This window comes from Juglans microcarpa x Juglans regia, chromosome 5D, assembly GCF_004785595.1.
Source record: "Juglans microcarpa x Juglans regia isolate MS1-56 chromosome 5D, Jm3101_v1.0, whole genome shotgun sequence".
In the NCBI taxonomy this organism is placed as follows: Eukaryota; Viridiplantae; Streptophyta; class Magnoliopsida; order Fagales; family Juglandaceae; genus Juglans; species Juglans microcarpa x Juglans regia.
In genome coordinates, this window is record NC_054602.1 from 34,737,284 (window position 1) to 34,752,104 (window position 14,821).

At 35.9% G+C, this 14,821-nt stretch overlaps 1 protein-coding gene and 1 long non-coding RNA gene across 2 annotated transcripts; one reads left to right on the plus strand and one right to left on the minus strand.

Moving 5' to 3' along the window:
- Positions 1 to 4,975: 4,975 nt before the first annotated feature.
- LOC121264899 lies at positions 4,976 to 7,690 on the plus strand. The gene is made up of 2 exons (XR_005940575.1): positions 4,976 to 5,589; positions 7,126 to 7,690. It is a non-coding gene; the product is annotated as an uncharacterized LOC121264899 (long non-coding RNA).
- Positions 7,691 to 7,919: 229 nt separating this feature from the next.
- Positions 7,920 to 13,225, minus strand: LOC121264898 (alanine--glyoxylate aminotransferase 2 homolog 3, mitochondrial). Its single transcript, XM_041168251.1, has 9 exons — positions 12,800 to 13,225; positions 12,338 to 12,568; positions 11,814 to 11,984; positions 9,915 to 10,058; positions 9,654 to 9,833; positions 8,698 to 8,923; positions 8,495 to 8,608; positions 8,331 to 8,417; positions 7,920 to 8,200 (listed from the first exon to the last, which is right to left on the minus strand). Exons 1-9 carry the CDS (start codon positions 13,046 to 13,048, stop codon positions 8,157 to 8,159), a joined length of 1,446 nt encoding a protein of 481 aa, XP_041024185.1. The 5' UTR covers positions 13,049 to 13,225; the 3' UTR covers positions 7,920 to 8,156.
- Positions 13,226 to 14,821: the final 1,596 nt, after the last annotated feature.

The window sequence follows — 14,821 nt, forward strand, 5'->3', positions numbered from 1 at the left end:
AAAGAGTGAGGGTATAAATGCGAAACTTCGCAGCAGTAAACGGGTTATTACCCGGTCTTCTAAATTGAATTTATGAGTAGTTCAATTTTGTATTGGAATGTTAGAGGGGTAAGATCTTCTTGGAGTAGGTTGAAAAATATTATGCACGTGTTTAAACCGAAAGTGGTTGCACTAGCCGAGCCTTTTTTACGGGATGAGCAACTGGAGGATGTTAAGAAGGTGCTTGGTTTCGATTATGGTTTTTCGAATGGTGCTTGGGATGGTAAAATGTGGATCTTGTGGACGAAGGATATTACTGTGAGTATGGTTAGTTGTGGTACTCAACAACTTTCAGTTTTTGTGATTGATGGTATTAGGAATTGTAAAATTTTTTTTGTCTATGCTAAATGTTCTTATGAGCAAAGGCGTGAGCTGTGGGCAGATCTTGCTAGGGAGAGTAATTCAGCTAATCCATGGTTAGTTACAGGGGATTTTAATATCATTGCTTCTGATAGGGAGCGACTTGGTGGTCGACCACGTCCTGTGGTGGTTATGGAGGAGTTTAATTCTTGGATCCATTCTTGCAGGTTATTGGAATTAAAGTTCTTGGGTAAGTGTTTCTTGTGGTGCAATGGGCGTCCAGGTCATTCCCGTAGTTGGGCTTGGTTGGATAGTTCTTTAGTTAATCAACATTTTTTTGATGTATTTTTGGATTCAGTTATGAGATATTTGCCTCACAGTTCATCGGATTATGCTCATATGGTCATTTCTCCGGTGGAAAATGTGGTAGTTTATGGGCCATCTCCATTCCGCTTTCAGCAGATGTGGGTGGAGCATGTTGATTTTACTAGATGTGTTCGAGAGGCTTGGGAACAAGCTCATGTTGGCAGTGGGCTCATGAATCTTGCGACAAAACTTAAACGGGTAAAAATAGCTCTCAAAGGATGGAATAAGTCAGTTTTTGGATGGACGAATAGGCACATTCATGATTTGGAGAATCGTATGGAGTGGCTGGAAGAACAGTTACAGATTTGCTATGAGTAAGAGGTAGAGCTCGACTTGTTTGCTTAAAAAATGGAGTTGGATACATGGCTTCATCGGGAAGAAGTTCGGTTAGCTCAGTGTGCTAAAGTTCGATAGTGGAATTTTGGGGATAAGAATTCGCGTTATTTTCATGGCGTTCTTAATAAGAGGAAGCAAGCAAGGATTATGGAGATGAGACTTCCAAATGGGTCCATGTTAACATCACCGAAGGAAATCCATGATGGTGCCGTACATTGTTTCATGGAATTTTCGGGCCAGTCTACACGAGTTGTATTGTCGGATTTGGGGGACTTAGTGACTAATGTGATTCCTGATGAGGAAAATTTGAGACTCTGTTAGTTGCCTGCCAAAAAAGAGGTGAAACAAGTTGTCTTTAGTATTCCCATAGAGAGTAGTCTGGGGCCAGATGGTTTTGGGTCATGATTCTATCGTGCATGCTGGATATTGTACGTTTGGGGGGTAAGGGAATTTTTTTGGGGGGTTCCTCTTCCCAGATTCTACACGGCTTCTTTGTAGTGCTTATTCCGAAAATGGCTCAGCCGACTGGATTTGATAAGTTTCAGCCTATCAGCTTATGTTCTATGTTTTATAAAATCTGCACTAAGGTATTGGTGGCAAGACTTGTGCCTTTATTGTCCTCTTTGATCTCTTCAGAGCAGTATGCGTATATCCAAGGTAGAAGTATTTTTGATAGTATTAGCCTTACGCAAGAAATTGTACATTGTCTTAATAAGAAGGTTATGGGTGGTAATGTTCTTTTGAAACTTGATATGGCAAAGGCTTACGATTGGGTGGAGTGAGAGTTTCTTTTGCATGTGTTGGCAGCTTTTGGTTTCTCTCCTTCGGTTTGTAATTTGATCAGGAATTGTATTGCCTCATCCTGGTATTCAATCATGATGAATGACACGTCTCGGGATTTTTTCCAGGAGGTCGGGGTTTGCGTTAGGGTGACCCTTTATCGCCATATCTGTTTATCATTATGGAAGAAGTGTTTTCTCGATTATTAAAGAGGAATTTTTTGTGTGGCAATATTAAAAGTTTCTCTCACCCAAGAGGTACACCTCTTGTTTCTCATCTTCTTTATGCGAATGATGTTGTTATCTTTTCAAATGGAGGGAAGAAGTCGATGAGAGAATTGATGAAGGTGATTGAGACTTATGAGTATTGATCTGGGCAACAAGTTAGTAAGGAGAAAACGACCATGTATTTTGCTAAGCAAGTTTCATCAGGGAGGAAGAGGGAGCTACTTAATATCATGGGTTTTATAGAAGGTACTTTCCCTTTTACTTATCTTGGTGCACCTATTGTTAATGGGAGGTTAAAAAATTTACATTTGGAGCCTATTTTTAATCGGGTGAGGAATAAACTTGGGGGGTGGAAATTAAAATGTCTCTCGGCTGGTGGCAAGTTGATTTTGTTGAAGCATGTGCTAGCCAGTATGCCTATCCATATTATGTCTATCCTTCAGTTGCCAAAAGGGATTTTGAAAAATCTAAACAGGCTTTTAAGTGTATTTTTTGGGGGGGAAAAATATGGAAAGGATAAAAGGAAATGGGTTGCTTGGAAGTCGATGTGTAAGCCAACTGATAAGGGAGGTATTGGCCTCCGTGATTTTGATGAGGTTTAGACTTCGCTTCATATGAAATTTGCATGGAAGGTTATGACTGGGAATGATCTTTGGTCACAATTTTTTCGTGCTAAATATATTGGGGATAAACATGTTTCTTTATTAGATCCAAAAAAGGGTTCGCGGTTTTGAAAAGGGTTCGCGGTTTTGGAAGATGGTAGTAAAGTGTATTCCAGTGGTGTTAGATAATTCAAAATGGAGAGTCCGGAATGAGAATATTTCTTTTTGGTGGGATCATTGGTTGAATGAAGGACCTCTTGCTAATTCTTGTCATGTGGTGGATGTGCCATAGTTGAAGTTGGCTGAATTAAAAATTGAAAATGGATGGGACATTGAAGTCTTAGAGAGGCTCGTTGGAATACAAAAAACAGAGGAAATTTGTAGTTTCTTGGGTGCTCACAAAGCTGTACAAGATTTACTTGTTTGGCTACATAATAAATATGGCGGTTTCTCCACCAAAAGAGTCTGGAATTGTATTCGGGTTTCGGCGCCATCTGTGCCTTGGGCTAAGTGGGTGTGGCATGCAGCTTTGCCAAAAAAAATTTTCATTTTAATGTGGAAAGCTTTTCATAACAGTTTAAGTGTTGATGATAGGTTGCGGAGAGTTGGTATTCCTATTACGTCCAAGTGTAATTGTTGTATCCAAGGGAGGTATGAGGATTTAAATCACGTTTTCGCTGCAGGTGATTTGGCTTCTAGAATTTGGAAGAGGTTCTCAATTATCTTGGGCATTCCTTATGACCCAAATAAACGATGGTTTGACTTGGTTTTGCTTTGGTTTAGATGTGCGTCTACCAAGTCCCAGGTGGGTTGTATTGTGGGTATTCTTTCTTCTATTATTATTTGGAAGTTGTGGCAATGCATGTGTAAGGCAAGGATGGAACGTAAATGCATCTCGACGGAAGAGATTTGGAGGTCTATTTGTGTGTGGCTAAGGAAAGTGCAAAGTAGCTTTCCTACACTAACAAAAATTGTCTTTGCTGATGAGGAGAGGTTGAGAGATTTAAATATTCCGATTATTCGGATTAAAGCAATGAAGGCTAAATTGGTTAGTTGGGTGAGACTTAGGCATGGAAGGTTTAAATTAAATATTGATAGGTGTAGCCTCGGTAATCCAGGGAGGTTAGGTGCAGGGGGTATTATTCGGGATTTGTGTGGTGACATGATGCTTTCTTTTTCGTCCTATCTTAGGGAGGGTTCGAATAATCTGGCAGAGTTGAAGGCTTTATTAATAGGATTGAAATATTGTTGTGCTTTGGGACTGTATCAGGTAGACATTGAGTCTGATTCCTTGGTTTGTGTATCTTCGATTCAGAGGAAGCATTGTGGAGTGTGGTACTTAGAAGATTTCTGGGAGGAGGCGATGAGATTGTACGAAGGTGGAGAGTTTGTTATTAATCATATTTATCGGGAAGGAAATGCGCCGGCTGACTATTTGGCAAAAATGAGTGCTCAAGGTTCGACCTTGGTTTGGAGATCTCTTTTGCATGTTCCGAAGCACCTTAAAGGATTGATTAGAACGAATAAATTGTCTTTGTCGTATTTGAGGACTAATTGAGTGGTTGTGTTCGTTTACGTTTATGTTTGTTTACGTAAATGTGGTCAGTTGCGCTTACGTTGTTTCATTCACTGCTCAAAGTTTACAACTTTACGTTTCGTCGAGTTGCGTCTTTGTCTTGCGTCTTGGTTTACGCTCAGCACATTGTTTTACTCTTTCATCAAGCACGTTGTTTGTAGTCTTTTTGGATTTTTGGCTTATGTTTGGTAGAATTTATTTTGGTTTCTGGCTTGTCTTGACACTTGGTTTTGGGTATATTTTTGGATGTTTTATTTTACTTTGTAAACTCCTAAGTGTAATGATGTTATCACGGTTTTCCTCCGCTACAAGTGAGAGTTTTTTTAAATAAACTTAAGACGGGACCTCTATATGTGTGGCTACTGGCTCTTATAATTTTTTTTAAAAAATTTTAAATATTTATAAAAAAAATTCACAATATTTTTTAAAAATATTTCTTTAATTACGAAGTAAAATAAAAAATCATAACAAAAATATTTTTTAAGATTAATGATGTATTTTTTAATGATTTTTTTTTTTTTTTTTTTACTTTTTGATTGAGAAAGTATTTTTTAATGATGTTTTAAATTTATTTTATTTTTTTAAAAATATTTTAAAATATTAAAAAAATCTATATAAAAAATAACTTAAAAAAGACAAAAAACATGTACTAGAACCAGCGAGAGCCAAGCGGTCGCTCTAGCATTTTCCGTAAATAATATACAATGAGTAGATTGATCTAAAAAATTCGATGAAACCACAGTGTCGACATTTTGGAACTAAAGTCTTCAAATTTCGTGTACGGACACTGCCCATTAGCCACACCTACCAAGGATGAGCCCATAATGTCCTCATTCCTAATTTTCGATTCCTAGCCATTAAAGCCTGACGTAATTAATACAATTACAATATTACCCATGCCTTTTATAAATTAACATTAATATTAATGCACATTAAGTACTGATAATTAACGATATATATATATATATATATATTAAATGTATGTATGTTTTATAAATTTTTTTTTTTTTTTGAAACTGTTTTATAACTAAGCTGATCTCGTACATTTTTAGCTGTTGAAATGTCGGAAGAGAAGTGAAAAAATGGCGATGGGTCTTACGGATGCAGTTTGGATATTGACGAGTGTCGCTCTAAGAAAGAGCATATATATATTCGAGGAATTTGCAGTCATGTTGATCGATTTCCTTCCGGTTTTGGTGTCAACAATCCGGTTTTCTCGTTTCATTTTCAGTCACCCGACGGCTGTTCCTGCTGCAGGCATCAGGTACTCTCCCATGTCATCAATGGTGGCTCGACACGATCGGTAGTAGTCCTACAAAGTTCAAGCCTTCATGCTCATCATTTGGTGGTGGCTATCTATCTCGTAAGTTTGGCTTTATCTTTTTTCCTGTTTTGCCTCATGTGCTTTTGAGTCATGAGTTCATTTTAAGGGCTACGATTTGCAAATAAATGTGGAATATTAATCCATCCCAGAGACATGATTGTCATCTTGTGATTGATCTGTGTGCATAATAATGCAGAATGTAGTTCTACTTCTCTCTCTTTGAGTTCTCTTGGTGTGATTTTGGAGGATTTGCCCTCTGGTTTAATTGTGTTATGTGCATCAGTGCTACATGCATGAATATTGATGACCATGAAGCTGGGTATTGAGATCAATCCTCATCAAATATATACAACGATCTGTGATACAAAACGATCGAGTACGAAAACTTGTTATTGTTTGATAGATTGGATATAATCTTCTTCAAATCAAGCTTATAAGGTGTAAGCTAGCTACTATATTAATGGCTGCACCAAAACCATTTTCATTATTGATCTTAAAGGGTAGTAGTGAAACTAATTAATGGGATCGATCACATCATCTCCAAGTCATTAGATCTCCAATTTACTTTAATTATATACTCTTGATCTTATTGAAGGAAAGTATGAAAAGGAGGCCCGGATGTAATCCAATTTGGCCGCATGTAATCCAATTTGGCAATGCTTGTTTTGGACCTTAATTCAGTCGTTAATTAAATGAGTTGAGTAGTATGTACTTTGGTAATTTTGAAAACTAGTACTGGGACATAATCACTCATATATAGTTCTCGATCGGCAATTACCCTAACTGGCCGGTTCAATAGATTTTAGTACTAGATCAGTTGACTAAAATTTATCGTAAATGAACAACTACTACTTCATCATCACTTGTCACTTAAATATTAATCGGATCCTAATTTAAAGTTTCAAAAATTAATCAGATATATATATATAAAATAAGGAAAAATCTACTACTTATCATTCTCTACACCACACACCAACTTGTGATTTATTATTTTTGCTCTTCTATTTAAACACACACGTATTTAGATGTAAATATGTGTGTTTAAATACAATAATAAAAATAACAAATTACATATTGGTGTATGGTACCGTGTGTGTTTAAATAGAATAACAAAAATAACAAATTACAAATTGGTGTATGGTGCGGAGATAATTATAAATAGCATTTCTCTATAATATCAAATTAGGGTTTGAGTTGCTGTAAATCAAAACATGGAAAGTATTAAAGTACCAGTAGTGTCTATAATTCTGTCATGTGCGACTGTTGCTGCTGTCATATGAATGTGATGCTGTCCGAATGTCAATGCATTATTGTCGTTGTTATATAGTGTCAGCCTTTGGTTTTCCTAGCTAGCATTGAGTTTCCTTGGGTGTAGTGGGTATTTGATGTGTAGTTTTTGATGCAATTTTGTAGCATTTTGCAGGAGAGCTAGCTTATGATCATGTGCATCGTGTACAAATTAGACTCATTATTTTGGTTAATTAATGAGATTTATATTATTCCAAAAAAAAAAAAAAAAAAAAAGGAGAGAGACGGTGACTGGTAGATCTTATCCTTGATCTTTTACTCATCCAGATTTTCAATTCCAAGGACATACGTACACACATGAACCGAAGGAAAAATAAGGACATGGCTTGTAAACAATTAAGCTCCTGTGGCAGCTGTTTCTTTCTTATATATATATATATATATATATGTTGCTTAATTAAATTATTATTTATTTGTCATTGATTTTTCCCCAAATAAAAATGAATACTACTACTCTTTGGGGGTTTTCTTCTGTGATATGCTTGATGAGATGATATATAGCAAGTCATGATCATGCTAGCTTGGGGTACTACTGCCTTATGCTTCAAGTGATCACGCGTGAGCTATAACCTTACAGATTACAATCATGTTTGGTTCATGATGTAATTTTTTTGTATTTCTTGTTTCGTTTTCCAACTGCAACGTACGTTATATATATTGACCATGGATGGCAGAACTTTATATTATATATAGGCTTGCATGCAATATGTATAGAATGTATTGACCAAGCTATTACTTTGCTTCCACATGTGACATGATCGATGGTGTTTTGTTGTCTGCGTTAAGTGCTGGTTTAAGATCATGAATTAATACACGAAGTACTTTTTAATAACTTCCTGCTTCATTTATGCAGCACACGAGTACATACCCAATATGTGCATGGCGATCATATATATATATATATATATATATATATATATATATATGTAGTGTGCAAAGGAAGAGTGTACCATATATATAAAGTCACATCTTTATGCAAGAATTGAAAGCAAATACGTAACAAAACTTTGGAGAAAGAGATCAGAGAATCAAGTTATATATATATATATATATATATATATATATTTATATATAAGACCACCAAACTGAAGACATGAGAGAATTATCTCGAGAGACAACGAGTTGTTGACTCATCGTTTTTAAAGATCATATATAGCAACTTATTCAAGCAGAAACCCGCATGGTCTCTATATATATATTATAATAATTTTTCACTCACAGTAGCTGAAATGATACCACAATTCATCAATTCTAGACAAGCAGACAACTTTTGTCGGCATTTAGATGGAGCTAGCGCTTCACATCCTCGACATTACGTAGTCCATCGAATCTACAAGGAAATCTGCAACCAAAAGATAGAGATTGTATATTTTAGCTAGAGGACTTGTGGAAATGATATCAAATGCATGCATGCCACCAAAATAGGTTGGAAAATACAAGTGATCACTAATTAAGAAGGAAAGACTATCAACCAGCATCTTCCTTGTTGAAGCAGAGAGGAGGTGTGATTCTAAACACATTTCCGTAGAATCCCCCTTTTCCGATCAATACTCCCAATTCTGCAATGGCAAAATTAGATTCCCATTAAAAGCTAGAGGTAAGATTTAAGGTTATATCAGACGAAAGAAATACGGACCTTTCATCTGGTCCACTACATGCAGAGTTTCAGCTTTTGCAGGAGTTCTCTCTTGACGATCAGTGACAAGTTCAATTCCAAGCATAAGTCCTCTTCCCCTCACATCTCCGATAACTGCAGCAAGCAATATCGCAAAACAGAAAAGATTATCAACTGGATTCTAATAAATTCCTAGACGCAAAAGCTTAAGGATGACGGTTTACTTTCATATTTATTCTTCATTGCCATTAGTCTATCTTTCAAGTAAGACCCCACAAGAAGTGCATTCTCCTGAAGATTTTCTTTCTCGATCACTCTCAAAACTGCTAGTCCTGCAGCAGTACATACTGGATTCCCACCAAAGGTGTTGAAGTAACTGCGGCGAGTCAATACTTCTGCAATCTTAGGAGTGGTTACCACCGCCCCGAGGGGAATGCCATTTCCAATGCTCTGCAGATACCAGAGAAGAAGATCTTTAGAGATAAACGATAAATTGTTTTTGAAGAATTGTGTACCAGCTTGAGGAGATATAAATGTCTTCGTTGAAGTGGACGATCGTCAATCTACGTAGTGAGATTTTCAGAACAATCTGTAGAAATACACCCCTTTTTGAAGAGGAACTCAACGAGCAACTCAGAGCAGTTCATAACTTTCGGGACTGCCGAATCAACCACTTGCATGGTGGCCCTTTCCTTTGTACTTTATTTACCAAGGAAAATGGGGACCGGAGTATTCATTTGCCTCCATTTTCCCCTCTTTTTATTTGCATTTCTTCAATAATTGAACGAGTTTCTTGTTGGGGGCACCCCACCCAATCTTATTCCAATAGTAATATCTATAGGTTTGGTTATAAAAAATAAAAAATCCTTTCATGTCTAGTAAGGATTATTATAACCCACCCCATATGCTGTTTGACCAAATAATAGGTGAACGATTTGATCACTGCAAGTCATTAATCCAATACTAGCAAACTGCCTAGAAACGTACTTCAACATAATAAGCAGGTCTTATGAACAAAAGATGAGCATCTGTACCAGATAGAAGGTATCAAACCCCAAAAATTTCCTAACATGGCAAGCTGACTTCTATAATGTTACTGTGCCCGAGAATTTTTATGGACATCTCTAGAACCCAGATAAATAATAAGTAAAGAGAGCAAAAGAAATAAGAGAAAATGAACCTTTGCCATTGTCACTATGTCAGGCACGACACCTTGGGACTCAAAGCCCCAAAAGTGACTCCCTGTTCTAGCGAACCCAGATTGAACCTCATCAGCAATACAGATGCCTCCTGCGTTCTTAATACTGCCATAAACAGCCGGCAAGTATCCAGGGGCCAATTCTACAATTCCCCCCACACCCTGTTGTACACACAAACAAGGTTAAGGAGTATTATGTATAAAGTGCATATGAGAGAGAACAATTCGAGGTACATGACGTGCCTGAATTGTTTCAGATATAAAGGCAGCCACATTGCCAGAAGTTCCATAGTCGATAAGATCTTGGACGTCTTTTGCGTACTTTTCACCATCTGAGCCAAAAACACCTCTATACGGATCTGGATTCACGGCATGATGAACTCCACTCTGTTGACCAAAGAGATATATGTCTGATGGTTAAGCTCTGATTTGTGCGTCTGATGGTTAAATTAAATTGCATCTTCTTAATACCAAAACTTGAAATTATTTGACCTAGGAAAAGATACTCTCAAGGGTAAGGTGTAACGGATCCGGTTTGGTTCGGTTTTGGACATATTTTAGAACCGAATCAATATATACCGGTTTTGAGATTTGAATAACAAATACCGTACCGGTTATACGCTTAAACCGGTACTTCCGGTTCCGGTTCCGGTCCGGCTTTTCCGGTATATTATATAGAATATAATAATATAGTGATAATATATTGTAATATATTATAATATAAATTATAATTGTATTATAGATTATAGTTATATATTATATATATTATAATATATAGTGATATAGTATTAGAATAATTACTAATACAGTAGACTATAGTGATAATATATAGTTATTTATATAGGATTTTAAAATTTAATATTATATTAATTAGTAATTTATCATATAATACAAAATTATATATAATATAAAAAATATTTTATACAATATAAAAAAAAATTAAAAAATATATATGAACTGGTTCGGTCTAATGTTAGAAAAAGAAAAACTGGAACTGGACCGATTTCGACCTGTTTTGAGAAAAATAAAACTAGTACCGGACCGGATTGAACCTGGTACCAGATTGGATTTGGTCCGGTCCAGTCTAATTTACAGGTTCAATGGTTTTTTTTTTTTTTTTTACCCCTACTCAAGGACTACCTCAATTGAGAGAGAGAATATGAAGTGAGTTCTAATAATTTATTTTTGTCGGTATATATAAATTTAAGGCTGACTTCATACATATCTATCTCTCTCTTAGTTGAGACCATTAAATTCGGATAATAACTTGAGATAGTTCATACAAGAACTTGGACGGACATTGATTCTTAATACCACATTCAAAGAACTAAAGGCTTATAAATTGCATGTCTTAGTTGAATTGTAAGAGCATAATTCATCATTGATTTAAGTTAAGCTCAAGCACGTTGTTGGAATGGTACAACAATGATCAAGTCGACAATTTCACCATCGTTATAAGAGCTGTGATTGTCCAATTAAATTAATTAAGTTTTAGCTACCATTGTTATTAACCGCCAAATGGGACTAATATGCCTACTTATTCCACACGATGTGACCTCTTCACCGATTGATTTTTATTTTTGGTTGGACATTCCCGAAAGGAAATATAATATTTTCTGCATTTTGCTAGCTAGTAATTAGATGAAAAATATCAATTTTCGATAGTTTGATCAAGATGTAATGTGTCTGTTTTGATGGTTTGATGTGTAAAATGAAAAATCTTTGATAATTTGAGATGCGAAGTTAATTACTAATTAAATGTATCTTCAAAATACTAAAACAATGTACCATTCATTAGATTTGACTATCAATATATCACCTATTTTTTCATTATCTCAACGCAATATAACTGAATTAAGGTACTTAAAATATTTATCAGTTTTTTTTTTTTTGAGGATTCGATGTATTAATTTTGATAGTATAGAATACATATACTTGAAAATCTTTTATACCTCGAGGGAGTTAAGTGTAATTTTATTTTTATTTTTTGACATTTTCTTGATGTCACAAACAATATTAATCATACGAAGGCTAGTAAAGCACAAAACCATTGAGACAGTCTGATCATCACAGAGCCCAGCGTAAACCCAGCAAAACAAGATGCATATATATAGGACGATAGATTCATTTAGGAATTTTTACCTGCACGACATTAAATTTCCAAATGCTCTGTCCGGTGGCCCCCATCGTCCCCGCTGCGTTTCCATGATACCCATTTCTCAAAGATATTATATCTTGGCATCCTGTGTACAACCTGGCCATCATTATAGCCAACTCATTCGCTTCCGTCCCAGAGTTCGTAAAGAACACCACCTACCAACAAAGATAGTTACAAAGTTCTTCAAGAAAATCGAACACTTTTTTTTTTTTTTGTTCTGATTCTTCTTAAGAAACATATTATAAATTTAATTTTAAAACCTATATATACATGCATGATACTATCGAACTTTTTACAGATAGATCAAAGATAAAATATCTAATTATATATATATATATATATATTATATATATGTGTGTGTGTGTGTGAATCATACGCCGTAGTTGCAGCCTATTTTCTTAATTTCTTTCCGTTTCAACTAATTCAAGTCGGTGGTTTCGATCAATGCTTATATATATACTATTTATGTACTATACTATTTATGTACTATGAGTGAAAATTTAGGCACCTTGAGGTCGCCAGGCAATTTGGAGGCGAGGGCCTCCGCGAAATCGGCGATGGCTGAGTTGAGGTAGAGGACGGTGGAGTGCTGCAAGCGCTTGGTTTGTTTGATGATGGCGTCCACCACATCCGGGTGGCAGTGCCCGCAGCACACCGTTGCAATCCCACCGAAAGCGTCCACGTATCTCCTCCCTTCGTCGTCAAACAGGTACTGCATCTTCCCATCTACGACGTTCAACTATGATCACAGCCACCCCGAAAAAACAGAAGAAAAAAAAAATCAATTCCATTCTCATGGCCCCACTTTGACAAATCATATGATGTAATTTTATGCAAGTACTCTGTGTGTGTGCGCGTGTGTATTATACATATATGTATGTAGAAATCAATTCCCGAAAGAACGGCAATCGAGCATATGATTTTTGTCCTTTTTAAGATCAAGATAAGTTGAGGTGCGGCGCGGACTCACGGGTTTCTTGTATAAGTGGAACAATGAAGGGCTGAGATAGTCCTTCCGCTTCGCCAAGATCTCGCCGGCGGAGGGACCATTGTACGGTGGAGGAGAGTAATCGAAGGGGGGCATTTTCGGAACAGAGACGTCATCCTTTTGGAGAGGGGCCTCCTTCTGAGCTACCCGTGAATGAGAAAAGCAGCGTTGCGCTATCGCAGAATTTCTTGCTGCGGATGATACGGCTTTCCGCACCATAACTCCCTGCATTTTCGGTTTTGGTGGGTTTTCTCTTCACTGCTACGTTTTTCTATATATCTTCTATATATAGATATGCATGTATTCTAAAACTAAAAACGTTTCTTCTCTAACGTGTTTTGGTTATGCAGGGGCGGCTGTGGTGAGGCTAAATTTAAGCGAAGCCGGAAAGTTATATAAATAGAGGGGATCAGCAACATAGGAGGGACGTACTACGTACGGGTGCTGACGTGTCTCAGGTCGACTTGTTAACATTTTGAAAAGTTAAAAATAATTTAGATAACCCACATTTATCTTTTTTTTTTTTTTTTTTTTGCCCTTTCTCACCCAGATTTATCTAATATATATAGAGTATAAACGTCTAATATATGTTGGAAGTAAGATTTATCTAATAATATATATAGAGTGATCATAGAATACATGTGCCAGCTTGTTGCCTTCATAGAAAAATGCCAAAGGGAACAATCCAAGTGTGTGCGTGAATGGATCAGTAATCACCTCTGCCCATAACATCACATGAGTCATGAGGTTTTAGAGCAATGTTATCGAGCCAAAGTCTAACAACCTGCATTGAAGTAAGATTTATTTATTTATTTATTTTCAATTGAAGACTGTATGTAAGAGAAATTCTTAATTAGCCACGTTAATGCAACTCCTTGTGAGAGCAAATACATTGCACGCACAGTACTAAGCATAATATCACCTGACAGGGGGATATGATCAATATATAATATTATTCTGACAGGATCATAGCTTTCTTTAGAGTAATGGAATACAAATATATTTTAATCGGCCAACTTTTTTAGTTTTTTTCATATAAATTAATTGATGCAAATTAATGGATGGTGACTCAAGGAAGAAAAACTAATTTCTATTCAGATAACAGAACAGTAGCATGTGTGACTCTCGGAGTACGTCATACTCATTGCTCTTTGGTGGAATGGACGAAGTATGGGTCTCCAATAACTTTTAGCTCTTTCCACAAAGGAGATAAGGAGAAATATTATATATCAGTTACTATTTATTTTCATATTTTATATCAATAATTATTTTTTTTTTTTATAAGGTGTGGATAGTGGATAATGATTTGAGAATAATTTTTTGGATTTTAATCCGCTGGTGTGCCACCCAGTGATTTTATTTATTTATATTTTTTTCACATTTTTTTAATATTTTTAAATATTTAAAAAAAAAATACACCAATACATTTAAAATCACTTTCTTAATCATTAAGTAAAAACAAATTAATTTTGACCAGCGGTCATAATGGGTCTGCATAGTAGACTTTCTCTTTTAATATTGGGTAAATGAAAACAAGGTAATGGAATCTAATGTACCTAACCTCTTGTGTATCACTTCAAGGTGGGGTTTCAAGCTGAGATAGTTTTAAGGGGGTACGCAAAGTTTGTTTCTGCTGGTTAAATTCCAGCGATATATAAATTGTTCAAAAAACTATAAACAAATAAGATGGAATATGATTAAGGGTAACCACTGCAATAATGCAACGAAACAACCTATATTCCATAACATAATCATATATATAAGGTCTCAGATCAAATTGAAATCTACCATAAAATAAAATAAAATAAGCAACAAAACAATAAACGACCTTCTACATGATCGTGAGTTAATCAGACGTCACTGTTTTTACTTGCCATGGAGGATTCCACGTTCTTCTCCCTCTTGATTTTGTAGCAGATTTTAAAGGTTTTTTCCCCTCCCACTAGCATCTACTTGAAGACATCAATTATGCGAAGAAACCTATAACATATGCTATTTTAAGGA

Excerpts from the sequence above, each read along its gene's own strand:
- LOC121264898 (XM_041168251.1), bottom strand. The coding sequence starts at position 13,048 with ATGCAGGGAGTTATGGTGCGGAAAGCCGTATCATCCGCAGCAAGAAAT. Across the intron at positions 11,985-12,337 it reads AATTGCCTGGCGACCTCAAG|GTGGTGTTCTTTACGAACTC; the intron begins GTGCCTAAATTT and ends CTTTGTTGGTAG. Across the intron at positions 10,059-11,813 it reads GGAAATTTAATGTCGTGCAG|AGTGGAGTTCATCATGCCGT; the intron begins GTAAAAATTCCT and ends TTTGGTCAACAG.